Source organism: Apteryx mantelli, chromosome 2, assembly GCF_036417845.1.
Source record: "Apteryx mantelli isolate bAptMan1 chromosome 2, bAptMan1.hap1, whole genome shotgun sequence".
Classification (NCBI taxonomy): Eukaryota; Metazoa; Chordata; class Aves; order Apterygiformes; family Apterygidae; genus Apteryx; species Apteryx mantelli.
The window spans coordinates 68,325,187-68,344,836 of NC_089979.1; the positions used below are offsets into that span (position 1 = coordinate 68,325,187).

Sequence of the window (19,650 nt, forward strand, 5' to 3'; positions counted from 1 at the left end):
CTGCAAAATTGCAGTCTGTGCAGGCTCAGTAGTAACTTAGGTTGCTAACAGCTGAATTCCTCCAGTGCTCGCTCTGAGCTGGGCATGAGCCAAGTTAGACTCTGCAGATCAGTTCTCAGCTCTGGTCAGCCATCAGTACCTTCACTGGAAGCAGGGAGGCTCGCTCCCTCAAAATCTCCAAGGCTGCCTTGCTAAGTCCAGGCAAGGGAGAGAAAGACCTTCCTGGTTCAAAAGCTGGAATTCTGGGGGGAGCAGGGTCAGTTTAGGAGGCAAAGAACATTGCTAAGTTTGCAAAACTGGTTATTTGCAATTTGTGAAATGTCAGAACTGAGGTTGCACAAACTTATATGCTTCCTCCCCCTCCACAAAGGACAAGCATTCAATGTCCAGGATGGTCACTGCTCTGTGAATGAGCTGGGACAGCTGAGCAGAGGATGCTATTCTTGCAAGCATCTGTCTCACTGAGTCCGTAGTTGGAAGGCCCGAAATGGGTGCTTTAAATGACAGCAGAAAAGGACAGTGCTGTGCACTTGAATGCTGCTCTGGAGACAACCAGCTCCTCTTCTTTCCTAAGTGACAAAGTTCCAACTTGAGCATAGGGACATCTCCTAACTCAGACTTCCCACATGTAGCCACTAACTGTGTCTCCGCGCCTGACTTGAGACCCTGGGGTCTGATTTGGAGAAGTGTCGAGCGCTCACAGCTGCAGCTGTAGTAATAGGGAACAGTACTTTGAACATATTAAACACTGTATAATGCTTGGTGCTCAGAAACATCAGGTCCTAGGTATTTCAGATTAGGAGCAAAATTAATAGATGCTTTTGATCTTACAGTCTCTGTGCCCAAGTTCCCAATCTACAGTACAGGGGATAGTAATACTTCTTTACTTCACAGAGACACGTGGAAAAAAAAATCTTAATATTTTTCAAGCATTCAAATACTGTGAGGCTGAATGCTTCCTGTGGAAGTTCATAAAAGAAATAATATGTCTTCAGAGCTCTGTTTGAATAATGCTCAATACGTAAGGCACAGGGGTATGTGTTCCGCAATGCAAGGAACACAAGCAGGGATCGTTAACTAACCATTGCCTCTTCTCTGCACTGAATAGATCAAGGTCTTGTGGAAAGATTAATACTTGAACGTCTCACTGAAGACAGCATCATAATGTATTTCTAAGAGTAGGGCATTTTAGTGTTCCTCAGGCAACCTTAACTCTAGCATTTCAGAATGTCTAAATGTTTTCACTGAAACACAAAGTATTGTAATAAGGCCCATTTTTGTGGGCTGTTGGCTTGTTTTAAAATGAAAACTGAAAAATATAGATACTCTGTTGTATGTCATCACATTCTTATGGGTAATCAGTGTAATATAATAAGAGGCTATACAGAGTAATTCTGTGTGTATCTACATCTATAATTATTATGCATACTAAATACTAGATTTCATTGAAGGCTTATATGAACATTGTGGTAGAATCATGATTTTTCAAGCAACTGTGGAAGTTGGAGTGCTTTATTTTGCGGTCTTTATCTTCTTTGACTACCTTTTCTGAGAAAATTCCCTCCTCCTTCAAAGATAAAAAACAGCTGCTCTGTTTTGTGCTGCTGTTCCCTATGTTAAGGAGTAAGCTGTTCTGTACAATTTGTGTATACTTAGGGAGAGAGTTCTTACAGGCTTATAACTGCAGCACATCCTTTCACAGGGAACTTGTCCTTCATTCGTGGCTGTTAGCAGTATAACTCTACTCACCAGCTGTAACTGCAGTAATACACAGACAAGTTGTCTGTGGGATGCTGATAATGTTTACATAAGCGTAAGTGTACAGCGCCAGTGGTACATCAGCAGTGTATCAGTAATTCAGTGTAACACATAAACCCCTGTGTGTGTGTCACCCCCCAGCCCAGTATTAGAAGAGGTCTGTCAGTATGGCTGTACTGTAGATGCACTTCATCCCAAAAGGACCAACTTTTTGCTGCAGAAGTTGTGCTGACACTGGCCTTTTACTGATGAATAGATACATCATTAGAAAGAATGCCTTCAAGCTTTCCAACCAAAAAAAGTTTTGCAAGTTCACTCTGTGGGGATGCATTGCTGTTGTCTAAAAAAGCACTGTTTTGATTTTAATTTTAGCAAAAGCAAATACTTCCCTGGACACCTGTCATCCCTGAAAAATTGTCTTGCAAATAAAACAGAGCACTTTTCCTATTGATAACCTTTGCTGGGAAATGTGATGGAGATGGATAGCATGAAAGGGCTTTTTTAAAGTGTACATTGAAAGACTGCCTATGAAGGTTTTGATTTTGAAGGTATAAAAATAGCAGCAAAATCTTGCCAAGATATTAGTCCCTGAGAGAAAAACAAATTCTTGTAGGATTCCTTTCCTTTTTTATAGATTTCATTTACCATAGGGTTGTAGTCATGCTGTTTTGCTAGGAAGAGTCGCAGAGCGTAAGCTACTTCACTTGTATGTTTTACGGCTTTTTCATCAGTTTTCCTCATCATTTATGTGCCCTGTCAGTTACATGGCAGGAGTGGGCAAGAAGCCCGTGCAAAATGTACCACTGAGATGCTTCCACAAATTATTTTAAGGGCTTCAAACAAACTTCTCCTTGTATTTTTTCCCAAGCTTTTCTTATACAGTTTATAGTTTATTAACATGGTACTTTGCGATGTTAAACTGCTTCCAACTGTGATAGTGATTCACTGTAGAAGCTGCTAATACTGTATGATGTGAAACTCCTTCAACCACTGTATGCCAAATTGTAATACACTTCCTGTCACTTTTAAAGAAAACATTATTTTTCAGAAATAAATATGGTGCTGTTGTAACTCAGGAATTTCATACAAATTAGAAAGTAGAGGGAGAAGAGTTCATTTGAACCTCAAGGCACAACAGTCACTCCCCCTCCAATTCAATTTTTTATTGCCACCTGCTTAATATGGAGATGGTGGGTTAATTTTCAAAATAGTCTATAACTAAATATTCTACTGGTAAGCCAGGAGAGCAGGGGGTGGGTCTGGCTGTGATCCTGGTGAATGAGATGAGTTGATGAGATGAATTATAATAAAAGGGGCTACAGGTACTTTGTGGAGTGCAAGAAGGGGAAGAAAAAGATAAAAAAGTACTCAAAGCACTATTCCCACTGTACTGGTGCCTTATAAGTTCCTGAAACATAAAAGAGGTTACTAAAATCATAAGAACAGTGAAATCTGAAAGAGAAATCTAAAAGTGAAATGTGTGTGCTGTGATTATTCTGAGATTAGGGATTTTTGTTCTCTCCCTGATAATCATACATGCATGCTTATTTCAGGATAAAAATTCAACATTAAATGGACACACACAGTCAAATTCATCTCACTTGATTTCCCTGACATAGTGTTTTGTCTAAACAAATTCTGTTTCTTCCAGGGAAAGATAAGGAATGCACATGGGCATTTCATCCCACCTGTCTTATGATAGAGGGAATAATTATTCATGATTGCTTGTCTCTCCCCATTTACAATAGAATTTAAGAGACCAGCTTAGACTAGACACCTAGCAATTTGTAGTAGTAAAGTAGGCAATGGTTTCCCCCAGAATTACACTTCTGCTCAGCAGCTTCTTACAGATACCTCTACTTCCTCTTGGAAGCTTCCCAAAATCCAGAAAAAATAGATTAATAACCATCATGTTCTGCATGATCAGGTATGATTTTGGAAGATGTTTTGGAACCAAGTAGAAGGGAAAACTCATCTGCATTGAATATAACCCTTCAGTCCCTGCCACAGAAGAGAAGTGGGCACTACAGGGTGATTCCATTGTATCATGAAACATTAAGCGGCATCCGCAGTTAGGCAGTCACACTCGGAGCTATCACTGAGAAACACCCTTTGAATTGGTGTATTAGCATAGGGCTGGTGGAGTAATTGTCTAGCAAGAAGAGAGGAAAATTGGGGTTAGTGCTTCTGAACAAAGATTTTCCAGCCTGTGCTATATGATGAGGCATTTAGGTACATTTGGGTATTTCATGTTGTGACCTTGGAAATAAATTAATTGTGTATACCTGGAACGTCATCAGAATTGCTGTGAAGTACTGCAGTGGGATTATATGGATATTGTGATATATAGAGATGTTCTGACTATTTTGATTTTTGAAGAAGAGTATCAAACAGATGCTAAATAGCATCTAGTCATATGATACATATAAACTGCTGCCTCAGTCTCTTGGGGATGTCTTAATCTCTTGAAGACTGTATGAGATTGTGACAGCCTTTTGTGTTCCTGTTCCTTACTCTGTCTGTTGTTCTTGAAGTAAAGATCATGACATAAGACACTAACAGTCAACATTTGTACTGGTGAAATTTTGCCAGAAAACTTGCCTCTGGGTAGTGGATATGTAGTGACTGAAATTGTCCAGCTGTGCCTTATCCCCCTGAAAAATTAATTTTATATATTTTTTAACTATGCTGTAGACTTCATTCTTTCCACCAAATGGCAACCTCTCATGTATTTCTTTATAACTTATTTTTTCAAATTTATATGGCCACAGTGTCTAGGGAGATTTGACAATATTAAAAGATGTTAAAAGACCCAAGAACTCAAAATCCAACTCTGCCTGAATGAGCAAAGCATTATCAAAAGGAATGGAAGTTGTTTTTACATGCACAGACCAAAAAGAGCAGTTCTCAAACCCTCAGGCAAAGCCAGGGGGAATAGACCCAAGAAGTCAACTCATTTGTGCTCTGTGACATAAATTAGGAAAGCAGGTTGTACCGGCCTCCATGGAGAGTGTCCAGTCTTGAGATATTCAGGGATAAAGAAAAAAAAAAAAAGAACCACTGGTTCAGAACTGTAGGTTGAAGTACAGAGAAAAAGGAAGATCATACCATAACAGTATTGGTAGATATTTGTACAATATTTTGTATTGCACTTGGGAGTCAAGTGGACACTTCATCTTATATCATTTGAAAGGTTGAAAGTTACTGCAGTGTATTTTTATAAATTTTCAAAAATATCTGAAATTTTAAGTAAGATTCTGTTTAGTAGTAGTTTTCTCTTTGGTTTTGTTATGAATGTTTACAAGGACTTGTGGAAATAGGAGAGTGGAGTTAAGCAAGACTAGGAAGATAGAAAGGAGCAGGGTAGAGGAAATGGAGAATTTATAATTTCAGAAGCAAAAAAATAAAAGAAATGGAAGCTAAGAAATGACTGGTCGAGATGGAAAAAAGGGAAAGCTCCTCCGTGCTGTCGCTTTGATTCATTCTTTCCTCTTTTTGCTACTCCAGTTCTCCTGCCCTCCTCTGCTGCAGTCATCCATTTCTCCCTACCAGAAACCCATTCCCCTTGGCTAATTAACCTGGTGAAATATTGGTAAAAATGCTATAATGATGTGAGCTAATTACATATTAGAGCAAAGTTGAATCTGGTGGATGGCTTCCCTGGGTAGAATTTTTTTAAATAGTCTGTTTCTTTGGTATGTACCAGGCTATTTTGATTATGGAGCAAAAATAAACATAAATATTAAAAACTCAATCAAAGCCTTGAAAACTAAGTAAAAGAACTTTGAGGGAAGCAAACAGAACAGATCAGTCTGACCCAGGAGAGAAAGCTGTGGTCTCAAAGTGTCTATTATTGTTAGAAAATTATTCCACATATGAGATTTAAAAAGATCAGTTCTTTTTCCACAGAACAGGCATAATTGAATGTTTACTTCTTTCCTTGAGTTCTTGAGGAGTGACATATTTAGCATGCATAGTCTGAAAGTCAAGTCCTTTTAGGAGGTAATTTCAACTGGATTGCACCCGGGAGCCTGAATGCATCAATTTAACAGAGTTAGAGAATAATATGATGGTTTTGATTTTTCCTTTAGCTGAAGAAGGCAGTTCAGAAAGAAACCTCAGCAAGTTTGTTTTTGCCTCAGTTTATGGACATTGTAGCCACCTGACCTCGCACCATTGAGCTCTTCTGTATTAGACTGGCCCCTCAGTATGGGCTTTTCCATGCAAGACCTTTGGCTCCCAGACATGCTGGAGTTTTACCTGAACTAGAAAACCATTTTAAATTTTGGATTTAGAAAGGCTTATTTAACATGGGCTAAATGTGGTTTGCCTCATTGCTGTGTCCCTCATGTAGAATATGCATTTTTAGTTTGTAGTGACAAGTGAATCTTCTTTATTTTGCAGAACCTATTTTTCAAACCCTTGTTCCTAAGCTGTCTGTTAGTCATGTAGAGCTTGAATGTGGGGTAGGTCTTTATTTCAGGAATTTTTGAAATTTATATCAGCTTGCAATAAAATCTAAATCTCAGGTAGAGAGCTCTTCAGTGATTTGTAGAACTAGATTTTGAGAAGAATTGCCCCAGTACTCCTATCCTCCATATGCCCCTGCTGTTGATTTACTGTGCTGTTGGGCCTTCTATGTGAAGGAATCCAGACAAGAGATTGATGTTGTATTTGGGTAGTATTCTTGTGACTTGGTCTGGCTTTGGGGAATGTGCGAATAGAGAATCAAACGCTAAGAAGGAAACTGAGAGCAATGTTTGAGTGAGAACAAGTGGCTTAGGTAGAATCCAGGGAGGACTGAGGTAATACTATTTGCATGGGAAGGTACCCCAAAAAGATGTCTGAGAATAGGATGAGAGCGTGTGTTTGTGACTGAGGCTTGGGAATCACACTCACCCTCTGAGGTGTTGTGCGTTGCTAGAGAGCAGCTATGGCCAAGGTTTTGTTTCATCTTTTTCTCTGATTTGTGCTTGGCAAGAAGGCTACATCCTTGAATTTTGGTTTTCCTTGTCTTCTATTTTCTGCTGGTGGATTAGAGCAGTGTACTCTAAGGCTATATTTTATTCAGTGTTTCACGCAGTGTAGTCGTTGGGCCTGTGTTCAGGAGTGCCTGTGTTCGCTGTGTCTATGAATTACTTTCTACACAGTTTAAAGCATTGATGAGTTTTATAAAACACGATGGCTAGGCTGTGGCTCCTTGGGAATCTGTCCACCTCTCTGCCCACTGTTTTGGTCTGTGAATTTGCTTGGGTAACAGCCATGGTTTGGACTGAAAGCAGGAGAGAAGTTCAGGTCTTTGCTTCTGGAGCTCATCCAAGCTGTCAACTGCCTCCACTTTGGATGTATTAATTTCTGGGCATTTTGCAAAGAACGCCTTGTTTGCAGGCTGTTGTATGCTCCTGCCTTTGCCTCAATCCAAGATCAAAATTTAATTTCTTTGACTTCTCGGTAACTGCTGAGTATAAGAATTTGAAGACCCAATTTAGGCTCTATTGAAAGAAAGATTTCTTTATTGGCAGTTTTACAGGAGTAGAGAAAAATGTTAAATAAAAGGTGACATAGATATAAAAATAAGTGTGACTGAAGTGTATAACAAAAAAAATTTCTTAACCTGTTCCTAATACTGTGTTGCAAAATATGGCTTAAAAATCTTACACAGTACAAAATGTCCTGACTTATACACATCTCTTTCCTTGGGAAGTTAAATACTTCTGTCTGTGGATATTTCTGAGGATACAGTGAATATAATCCATGAGCTCTGGCAGGTCATTATATATGTTTCAATAAGGAATTAGAACGTTTTCCATCCTTCCTGAAGTAGTTTAAACTAGTAATAGTATTGTAAGACACAGAAAGCTAGTAAGTGGATGGTGCTAGTATGATGGAGTGCTCTTACAGTTGGAACTTTATCTTTGAAGACTGATATTACATTAGGGAATAACTTTGCTTTAACTTACCTTTTTATTGCATTTCAGTTGTGAATGAAATATGTTTGATCAAACTTAGCTTTCATTTAACATTTTTTGGGGAGGATGGCTTGATTAGTCTATGTTTAAGTGTAACTGTTTAAGTGTAAAGTGATTCATCTGGGCTGGAGGCTTAAAAACAGGACAGATAGATATGACTTCTCAGGGAAGGTAAGGACTCTTGAGCTTTCCTATGAGACATGGTTGCAATCATGTATTTTTTTCCTTGAGTCAGATTGGGCTGTGTCAGGCCCTAGTGAGGGAAACTTGCTAAACTGTTTTATCCCTTTCCTTTCCATCTTTGGGTAACTGGCTTGCAAAGCTTCCAGCAGTTTTCTTCAGTTGGGTAGTCAATTTTTTTTATATGAAGCAGCAGGAGCCTGGCAATCTGCAAACCTTTGAGAGCAAACTGGGGAAAGCTTGCGTGTCACAAATGTTTTATCCAATGGGCTGTGTTATTTTAAACAGTGGTGCTACGATTGCATCACCAAGTCTCTGAAATTTGCCAGCTGGGCCAGCTGTGTTCCTCAGAACCTCGACCTGTTTTCTGCCTAGCTTTAAGTTATTGGTATTTTCTTTCTTTCAAGTTGACCTGCACTCACTTGACTTCTTGCTACGTGCCAAAATTCAGTGTATGTAAATATATGTGGTGTAAAATATTTTGAGTAGTTATACTCAACAGAGTATAGTTAACTTTTAAGCCCTCTGATCATTTTCAGTCAGAAACATGTTTAAGAGTATGCTTTAGTCTTGTTAACTTCCCCAAGGTAATTCTTCACATGCTTTATGTCAGTCATATCTTTAAAAATTACTTTGACGTGGAGCTTTACAAATAGAAAGTTGGAGAAGAGATCAGAGGCAGAATAAACGAAGATGAGGAGAGTGGTGGAGATTTGCCAGTGCTGATTTGGGGAGGAATTCCTATCACCTAAGTTTTCCTTTTTCTTTCCTTTTTTCTTCTTTTTTTCTTTTTTTAGTAAAAGGGGCATTCTTTATTTGTACTGGTGGTACAAGTCTGGTACTTTTGAAATGAATGGGAATTTTACTATTGATGCGGGAGCTGATAATCTAAGAAGGATAAGCCAGAATTTTGGAGAAGTTTGGGGAAGCAGTGCCATTGCAGTGAATTACTTTCTCTTCTTCATAGCCTAAAAAAATTAATTATTTTTATATACTGGAGCATGGAGAGAAAAAATACTTTCAGCTTGGAAAAGGCACACTTTATGGTTCACACTTAAAATCAAACCTCAAAGTCTTTGCCAAGCACAAATTTAAATGCACTCTCTGTAGTTGCTTTTCTTTCTTTATGAATAACTCAATCGACGATAGCAAATCATGCAGTTGTTCATGTCGTGTAGCAGGGTTTATAGGTTTCCAAGAACAGGTTGGCTAAAAATCTGTTGGTCGGTCTAAACATACTAGTTCGAGCGGCTCTGCACTGAGGATGTAAATTGGTACCTCTGGAGTTCACGTATTTGTCCTCTATTTCTTAGGACTTCTGTGATTCAGTATTTTAACTGTCTACTTTCAGAGGTCAGGAAGTGCAAAATCTTGACTGTGAGCTCACTAGAAAGGACAAGACAGAATATCTAGAGTACTCTGGGGATGACAGTTATAAAGTTGATCAAATTCCTGCGACAGTTTTCTCTGAAGAGTAGTGCAACATTGCTGATGTAGCAAATCGGGCTCAGATCAGTTCTGCTGGGGACCTGGAGTTCCAGGTAAATAGGCAGGTTCAGATTAATTAAAAGAATCAAAATCAGACTGTGTCTCTCTCCCCAGCCTCATTATGCCATCGCCTAATTTACGTAGGGCTCTATTGTTTCCTCTCTGCATTGAATATGGCAGCATATCTCAGGATAAAAGCCCAAATACTGGGAGTACTCTGTTTTCTCTGCTCTGATAATAGAGACGGAAATCAGAAAGCAGAGTTCTCCCTCCAGCCTCCTGCATAACAGTGGGGAAGTTGCTAAGTTCAGAGTTTTCAAAAAATTAGTATTTGAATTAATGTTTAGGGGCAGGTACAGCCTTGGTCTAACTGGATAGCTGTGAGATGTACAGCAATGTTATATGACCTGGGAGCACACTGCCAGTGCTGATGGGGAGAGGTGAAGTCTCTCTTTAACTCCCCTGCACCCCTTCAGTGCAAGTGTGTTTGTTTAGATGTTTGTTTAAATTTTTAAAAACTCTGAGCCTTTGTCAAAGCTGCTGGGCTCTCAACTTACTTGATATTAATTCGGATGATGCCTAAACATGGAGTCTGGTTCCCTGGTCTTGAAAAAAATCACTCAGTGTTTCTGTCCTGTAAATGAAGAAGGTATGAATATTTACTTTCCAGACAGAAATGTTGCATCATTAATATCTGTAAAGCTCTTCTATATTAAATATTCTTGTCTTTTTATATGCAGTGATGCATAAAAGAGACTTGCATATATGGGAGCAGTGACTTTCCCCAGGTACAGCAGCCCGGGAGGTCCCTGACTGGAGATGCGATGCTAATGTGGCGGTGCCTCACATCCCATTGCTCTGTTCACGATTGCTCTGTTTCTTCTAGATGCCTCAAAAGAAGCGGTTTTGATACTCTCGAACTTTGGCCATGATGTTAATGTTGCCTTGGCCTGGGCTGTCAGCCCGAATGAAATATTTTGAATTGGAAATTCATGTCTAAATGTATTGTAAAATACAGTCGAGTAAGAGGGGAAACATTCAGCTCTAAGGACAATAAATAAAAGTGGTGTGTAATGATATGCAGCATTCTTCAAAGTCTGTCTGAAACTTTGGAGAGCCAAGAGTGCAGCTTTTCTTTATTGCCACTTTTGGTTCCTGCGCTCAGTGATATGCTCAATCTTGCTGCTATTTTTGATGGAGGTAGGATCTGTCCTTTACATCTTTCATTTGGCAATTATTTGCAGGCTTTGCTGTCTTTCCACTTCAGCTTTTTTTCTTGGGAAAGAGATGAACATTTTAGCAGCAGCTTTTCACACAGCGAACTTAAGCTCTTGAATTTTTATCTTGTTTATTTCTTTGTTTCTTGCAGCTGGTGCTCAGGATAAAATTGGCTGGGCATTTGGCTTGGGTTTGGAGAGGCTGGCCATGATCCTGTACGATATCCCTGACATCCGACTGTTCTGGAGTGAAGATGAACGCTTCTTGAAGCAGTTTATTGTGCCTCACATTTGCCAAAAAATAAAATTCCAGGTAAAATAATGTATATATGATGATAATTTTCTGTTGGTAAAAAGTGTGTGTATCCCTAGAGAATAGAACATATTTAAAATTCTATGCCATTAACAAATGAGGTTTTAAAACATCAGCTTTCCAGCTATCGTGATTCTCTGATATACTACAACAAAATTCAGCTTTTGACAATAACATTTTTTGAGCCAGGTAATGTGAATTGCTGCTGAGATGCAATGACTATCTTTCTTCTGAATATTAAGCGTATATTTATATGCTGAACATGAAATATTAAGCATATATTTAATTTTTAAATTTCTCCAGAATAGGGATTGATTTAGGCCTGTGCCTGATTTGGGCATGTTCCTGAGTTGGAGCTGTAATTCTGTATTAATATATAAATCTGTTGGATGCTGACTGTTCAAATATTGTAATACATTCCCAAATTTTCCCTTTGTTTTTTACTCTACATTCATTGAAGTCGATGTGAGTTGCCCTGTTAGACGCTAGGAAATTGTTTTGTGAACATGCCTCAGTATCTGCAATATATCAGTGGGAATAATTATTAATATACAACTTTTCCATGCCTTGGCACACAGTAGCAGCTCTTTCCTCCAAGTGGTAGTGGGGCGGAAGGTGCAGGCTCAACTTCTTTTATATTTCTTTTCTAACTCCTGTATTGAGGCTTCATGTGTTTTTTCTAGCTGGCAACCTGTCTCACTTGTAGTAGGAAAGTAATCAAACATAACTGGATAGAGTGGAAATGCTTCTTTCATAATATTCTTCAGCATGGGCAGAGGAAGGTTCAAGTCAACTGGTTTTGCTAATCTATGGGTGAGTTGAGCTGATAGCTGTGTAGGAGAAGTCTGATGAAGTCTGAAATATTAACGTGTTAAAATGCTTATTGCTACTGCCTTTTACCCTTTTCCTTTCTTGGCTTGTGAACAGCTTGTTTAAGTTTTTTAAGAATTGAAATATCATGCTTAGATGATATTTGAGCAGTCTCCACATCAAACCAGTAACAGCATCCATTTTGGGATTCATGGCAGTTCTGGCACATCCTCTCTGATAGAGTCAAAAATGTATTTGGATTTTTTTTTTCTCCTTTGCTTTTGTGATACTGGCATTGGGATAGTCAGACTGCAGCTATCACTTATGGAAAGAAGACCGCTTTTTACCATATTTCCTGAAGGTGGGTTTGTCCATAGTTTTCCCTGGTCTCTCACAGAAAGTTGTCCTTTTCAAGAAGGGATGCTCATGTCCTCTTCATTTCAGCCCTGATCTTTCTTGTTGGCACCATTTCTGGGGAGCATAGATTGTAGGTTGGTTTATGGATTGTAATCTGATCTTTGATGAAAATAAGATGAAAGCTCTTGCTTGCTTTAAAACTGCGGAGCCAATCCTCAAACTGGTATTAACAGTAGATTGGATATTTGGGGGAGAGCCCAGATTGTCAGAATGGTATAGTCTAATGTTGAGGGTGAGCCAAACAGAAGATGAGGTGGCTGCCTTCTGTAGGTTGTGTTGTCATTGTCATGTTCATCTTCAGAAAAAGTCAGACATACTGAAGTGATCTGAAGGTGACAGAGGCATAGGTTTGTGTGACCAGATTCAGAGTAAAGGGCACAGTTTCTAGGAAGCTAGAAGTGAAAGAAATCTTTTTTTCCCCCCCTTTTTTTCATTTTTTAGTTGATGATAGTGCTAGGGTGTCAGCTGAGCAGGGGTCACAAGGAGCACATGACTTTGCACTGTTTTGCTGGGTAACTGTATGTGCCATCAACAGGAGAATGGTGACAATGTCTTGATAGGTCTTTAAGCATTTTTTGTGCTAAGCAGCATTGTTTTCACCTGGCCTTCGTTCAACTTGGTACAAGGGGAGAAGTTCTCCGTGCAAGACCTTCAATAATCTGACATTTTAGAGATAATGATGAAATTGAGGTTTATTGGCTGAAATGCATTTTGAAACAATAACATGGATCAGGAGGAATGATATAGTAGGTGGGGGCCTTCAAGGAAAAGGAACTGTCAGCTGCCACTGTACTCTAAGTTGGACCAGAGAGAAAGACTGGAGTTTTATTACAGGGCCATTAACTACTGCTATATCATGTTAATGTGTTGGCAGTTTATCATAGCCCACTCAGTGAAAGGTAGAGAGACTGCAAAAATAAGGGAGGTGGGAGAGGAGCAGCAGAGATGGAAAAATAGGTGAAAATTTATTTCAAGTCCTTTCCTTCTCCATTCTAAAGATACAATCTGGTCAATGTTTTAGAAACAGTTTTTTGCTCTGATATCAAGCCCATTTTAGGAACACTTTCTTTTTTTTTTTTAACATCTTGGGTGTCCCATCTTCAGTTTTGGTAGAATAATTCTCCCTAGCCCTTAGTTTACATTTTTCAACTCTGTCTCTGAATATAAAAGACTAAAGGCAAGATAGTTTTCTTGTTTAAAAGGAAGCTTGTATCCAGCTTTCATCTGACATCTTACAATGAGCTTTTGAACTCTGACCATATGTACTGACAATGCTTTTAAAAAGAGTTAATGACTCTTCAAATAAGAGTATTGTGAAGTAGTCTTCACTGCTGTCATTAGATCTTGGGAGTTAATAAGCCAGTTTTTCTTCTCCCTGTTTTTTTTACAGCTATGCTCCAAAGCCAAGTTAGCAGACCTTCTGCACCTGTCTACTCTCTAAAGAGTCATAATTAATGAATCACATGGTTTATTCATATACCATATTTGAAAAAACAACTTTTAGCCTGATCTCAGAACTATCTTCCACTGTTGATGCTGTGAAAATTTTTGATGGACATTAGAAAAGTGCCAGAATTTCTGCATGGAAGTATTTTTCAGCTGAACTGAACCAAGACAGACCAGATGTTTTGAGAGCTTTTCATTACACAGATCCAACCTTGCTGCCTCACAAGGCCTGGATAAATGTCCATCCTTTGCTGCTTGCCTGAGGTAGACCTCTCAACTTTTGGACATTCCCACCCCATTTTTATAATCTCAGTATTATGCACCAACATTTATATTTTTCTTTCTGTTCATTAAAGTGTTCTTCAAATAGATGAACACTGCACTGAAAAGCAGTAACCTTTAGTAATAGCTGGGGTAAATATACTCTTGTTCAAAGATGGAGTTTAATTTGAGCATATTCTTAAGACTTAAAGTACATGTTTTGTGCCTTTTAAGAGTCTGGATGTGTCAGGCTTTTTTCTGTCTCATCACAGTTGCTCAAGATATGCACACAGGCTTTAGTAGGTCAAAAAGGTGCTGGGAGAAGCTGATGGTGCTGGTATCATTGTGATCACTCAGCACTGCAATGTTAGAGTGCTTCTCCCCACAGATCAGATTATTGTGCTGGTCTGGATTAGCTAAATCGCTCAAGCTATAATTTGGCATAAGTCACAGCAGTATGGGGGATCAGAGGCTAGTTACTTGCCTTCAATCACTTATGTGTAGGGCTTCTATTCAGACTATGAAATGAGGATGACTGAGGATGGACAGGACAAGAAAGACTAAGCACCTGCAAGGTGTGAGTTGTAAAATAAATGGCTTGGATCCGATCTAGTATGCTGTGTTATATCTCTGTTCATCAGCACTCTGAGCATACTTGCATGCAGTTGCTTTCTGGTTCATGCTGAGCCAGCATTCTTGTGGAAAAGACGTGTCCATGGGCTGACAACTCACAAGAAAAGGTACAAAAATGAAATGACATTTAGGGAAGGAAGGCACTCACAGTTCAGATGAAGTGTGGCATGCTCGGAGGTGTTGATTAAGAGGAATGGGCTCTCTAGGCAGGACGGTTCCTGGGATCTCCATCATTTCACTGCCACAGCGAGCAGGCAGCATGTCGTGTCAATTGACTGCTGATGCATTCTCTCCTCACAAAGTCACTTTCATTTGCTGGTGGCAGTAGTGGCGGCAGCTGCTGCTGCTGTTGTTTCAAATAATTATTTATTTCGATTGCAGATGATCCTTGTGGCCCTGACTGAGGTGAAGCAGCAGCATGTTTATGTTGTTCTAAGGCAAGCACTGGTACAGAGGGGGTCTGGATTTGATTCCTAGATAAACTGCAGACTCCCTGTGTGAGACTGTAGGAGTTGCTTTCTCCTTCTTTTCCTCATTTCCACAGTATCCGTAATATTCCACAATATATACAGTAACCCTAACAGTACCTTCTTTTCACCACTCCCTTCCATCGTCTCCAGGGGCTAGTCCTTCCTCAGATCTGCTGGTACATGCAGTCTCTCCAAACTCAGTTGCTTCAAAATGACCTGTGTTAGCTTCAATACTTGAAACGGTAGACTTTCTAAGCAGGATCATTTTGATTAAGCCAGGACAGACAGAGCTCCAACAGCAGCTCTGCTGGGAGACCTGAAGGGCTGGTAACCTTTGGCAGTGGGGCAAGAAGAGAGAGAGGGTTGATGAGCAGCTAGAAGTGACGCTCAGTTCACCTGCTGCACAGCTGTAGCCAAAATGGGGTCTGTGATCTTAATGTTAGGAGACTGTCTCTGCTTTGAAAAGTAAACAGCCAAGGTCAGCAGAAGATGAGAAAAAGGAGATCTCTTCCAAAAGATGTGGTTGTGTAGGAGGAAGTAGTTTATTATACAAGTAAGGAAATCAAGGTAGGCTCCTCAATCCTGTACAGTGCTAGTTAGCAAAGGCTGGACCTCGCACACTCCTGTTTCCCTTTGCTGAGTGTGTTGTATAAATTAGGCCTCTCTTGTAATGGTGAGGGATTTATCCAGTAATGCAGTTTGCACCATTTGCTACATATGTGAGACCTCTCGTTCACACAGTTACACAGTACCATTTTCTAACCTCACTGTGCACTCTTCAGTTTACTGAGACAGTCATCATCCCTGTGCATCTTTCCTATGCACGTACCTGGTTGTTGCTGGGAGACAGGTAGCTTGTCCTCCTTTAGGAGATGCCAAAAATAAAATGCAGTGGCAGATCCAAGAGGAAACTTTTGCAAATTAAATCAGCTTAGCCTGTACCCTTTCTTCCATGCTTCAAAAGGAGAGCATCTAATGTATAAGTCAGCTATTTCCACCAATTTGATGTTATTACATTCCCTGCAAAGGGTGGGTCTGGCTGATCTATCATTAGTATGCTACGCTGTATAATTTATATTTATCTTCTTAGTCTGTGATTAGCTTTATTTCCCAATAAAAAAGTAAATAGATTCACTGGCTGCTACATTTTCAGATATTTTTCATCAAGATTAGGTAACTCCATGCTTAAATGGTTATTCATTTATTATGTTTACTTTCTAATAGTGCATCTATTAAAGGCAAATACGCAACCATTAGTATGTAAATTGAACTTAGATGTCTGAACAAATGAGGTGCAGCCTCAACTGTGATTTATTGGCTAATTAGTTTTATTGTAATTGAAGATATATGAAGTGTGTGAGTGTGTATGCATAGGGAGGTACATACAGAGAATATATGATGGTCTAGCATAAACATTTTATTGGCATGACTTTGAGAAGGTTGAGTTTCTTATGGGTGAGTTATATAGATCATCTTAAATGAATGTCAATAAAACCTTTACAGTGCCATATATCATCTCAGGTTTGTCTGTACACTCTGCAGAACATTGTGAAACTCCTTTTTTGGTGTTGCATAGCCATGGAAAGAAGTCAAAAATACCTCCTTCATTGCAGAGACCCAGTACTAGGCTGCACTATTGGATTAGAAATCTCTTGATCATCAAGCCTTCTATCATCAGGGTGTTAAATCTTGATTCATTTGTAGCCCATGCTGTTATTGAAGTGCTACGATCCTGAGCCCTTTGGCCCCAGTCAGGCAAGTACTGAAGCACATGCTGAGCTTTAAACTTGCAAGTAGTTCCATTTAAATAAGTGGGATTGTTCCTGTGCTCAAGTCAAACATATCCTAAGTGCCTAAAAGGTTTCAGGTCAGAGATCTCTATACTTCCCAGGATCCAGCTGAGAGTGATCAGAACCTTGTAGAGCTGGAGCAAAGAAAGCTTTCAAATGGCTATTAGAAACAGCAAGAGTTTAATGTGACAACCCCTAAAATACATTAAAAAAAAAATTGTTGATAGCAGCCAGTGTTACTGAACCATGCTGGGAAAGAATGTCAACAAACAAGCATCTGAAGAATAAACAGGACTTGAATTCTGGTTCTCAACTAAAGACAGTTGGCCAAAAAAGCAGGAAGGAAAGAAGAAAATAGTGGTTTAGAAATGAGAGGAGACACGATGGATGGATTGTCACATGCGAAGAAAAAACGAAATACAAGTAAGGCAAAGTAAGAGAAAGGTAGAAGAGAAAAGAGATGTAGTCTGGCTATCAGGAGCAATACTGAAACTTTGGAGGTAAATGGGAAGTCCAAAGAAGATGTGGAGTGGGGGAAAGAAGGGAAAGACACAAAAAAGAAGAGTGGGTTTAAGGCAAAGAACTGTTGATGCTGTTGATGGAAATATCTTTTTTTAAATCGATCAGAAAATTATCCCAGACTTTGCAGTATACATATCTACTCTTCATCTCCTTTTGAAAAATCAAGAAGTGTTGGGTGACCACAAAAGTAATGACCACAAATCATCAAAGCAAATCTGTGCTTTAAAGTATTATCACTAATTTCAGGGGGTAAAATGTTGAAAATGAGTAATGTGTTGTCTAACTGAGAGTAGTGCTGAAACATTTATTGCAACTCTCCAAAAATTGGAAATACCTCAGAAACAGAAGAGGGGTGATGGAAATTGGTATAAACAATGCACTTTGCTTCTGAATTCAAAGTTAACCTGTCCTAATATAATTTTGTGTGTATTTTATGCCCAGGTCCAAACAATCAGCAGCTTGCATACCAGCAAACCACAAATGAGTAACATACTGGTAACCTACTGTCTTTTTCATCCTATGATACAGTAAGCAAATGCTCAGACAGATGTGCGGTTTCATTGAGTCGCAATCATACCTGTGTATCCAGCCTTTCAAGATAATGAATTTTCCAAGCTTTCTTTCTCTGGCTATTTTTAGCACTTCATTCTCCCAGTAAAACTTGAGTGAATATATTTACCACAACTACAGGTTCTATAGTCTCTCTCTGGCTTAAAAGAGAGATTGTGCCTGATACTGAAGTGCAGATATGGAGAGATGTTGGAGAATGTTACCTATATGACTTATTTTTTCAGTGTGCTGGGAACAGTGGTATGGGGATTAAATGAGTGTCCTGTGCCCCACTACCTGTCCTCAACTTGGCTTTCATCCAGTTTTGTAGTCTTAGGATTATGGGATAATTAAGGTGGAAGGGACCTCAGGAGATCTCTCATCCCAACTCTTTCTCAAAGCAGAGTCAGCTCTGAGATCCGACCAAGTTGCTGGACATTATCCAGTTGGGTCTTGAAAACCTCTGAGGACAGAGACTGCACAACCTTCCTGGACAACCTGCTCCACTGCTTGACTGTCCTCATGGGGAATTTTTTTTTCTTGCATCCATTCTGAACCTCTCTTCTTTTGATTTATGTCTTTTGTCTCTCATTGTCCCACCATGCATAGCTATAAAAAATCTGGCTCAATCTTCTTGATGACCTCCTTGTAGGTACTAGCAGGCTTCTGTTATGTCTCTCCAAAGCAGTCTCTTGGCTGAGCAAGCCCAGTTCTCTCAGCCTCTCCTCACAGGGCAAGTACTCTGGCCCCTAACCATCTTGAGGGCCCTCTGCTGAACTTGCGCCATTTAATCGATGTCTTTGCTGTGCTGGGGGCCCGAGACTGGATGCAGTATGCTAGATATGGCGTAACAAGTGCTGAGTAGAGGGGGATAATCGCTCCCCTAAATCTACTGGCTTTGCTGCTGTCAATACAATCCAGAATGCTCTTGGCCTTCCTTGCTGCCAGGGCACACTGCTGCCTCATGCCCAGCTCGCTGCCCACTACTACTCCCAGGCCTTTTTCAGCAGAGCTGCTCCCTGGCCAGTCAGTTCCCAGCTTGTGCTGTTGCCAGGTCTCTCCCTTCCCAGGTGCAGGACTTTGTGTTTGTCCTTGCTGAATTTGGAAGGTTGCTGTTGGCCTATTCCTCCAGCCTGCCTAGGTCCCTCTGGATGTCAGCCCTGCCCTTGAGTGTATCAGCTGCTTCTCCCAACTTGGTGTCATCTGCAGACTTTATGAGCAAATACTCCATCACCTTCCCCAGGTCATTCATAAAGACGTGAAACAGGACAGGTCCCAGGATAGACACCTGCAATACTCCACTTATATTCTACAGGAGGGTAATTATAAAAAAGAAGAGTGGCCTATCCATTAATGGCTACTGTCTAAGTCCAACCATACAACCATAATGTCATAACTTGGATACAAAAACATTGTGGGAGCCAGTCTCAAAAGCCTTGCTAAAATCAAGATAAATTACATCCACTGCTTTCTCGTTTACTGAGCTAGGTATCTCATCATAGAAAAGCAGTCAGGTCAGTCAGGCATGATTTCCCTCAGTAAATCAGTGCTGACTGGTCCCAGTCACTTTCTTCTCCTTCATGTGCCCAGCAATATGTTCCAAGAGGACTTGCTCCATGATTTTCCCAAGGACTAAAGTGAGGCTGACCAGTCCTTAGTTCTCTGGATTGTGCCTTTGGACTTTTTTGAAGTTGGGTGCAACTTTTGCCTTTCTGCGATTGTTGGGGATCTCCCTTCATCTCAATGAGCTTTCAAAGATAATACAAAGAGGCCTTGCAAGGGCATCGATGCAGCCCTTGGTTCCAGGGATTTGTATGAGTTGAGTTC

General features: G+C 39.9%; 1 protein-coding gene across 13 annotated transcripts in view; it reads left to right on the forward strand.

Moving 5' to 3' along the window:
• The window catches only part of FARS2 (phenylalanyl-tRNA synthetase 2, mitochondrial), a 288,914-nt gene that overhangs the window by 141,878 nt on the left and 127,386 nt on the right, over window positions 1-19,650 (forward strand). For all 13 annotated transcript variants that reach the window (XM_067290815.1, XM_067290813.1, XM_067290818.1 and 10 more), the window contains one exon: window positions 10,765-10,925. In XM_067290815.1, coding sequence (XP_067146916.1) covers window positions 10,765-10,925 — 161 coding nt within the window. The remainder of the gene's footprint in view (window positions 1-10,764; window positions 10,926-19,650) is intronic.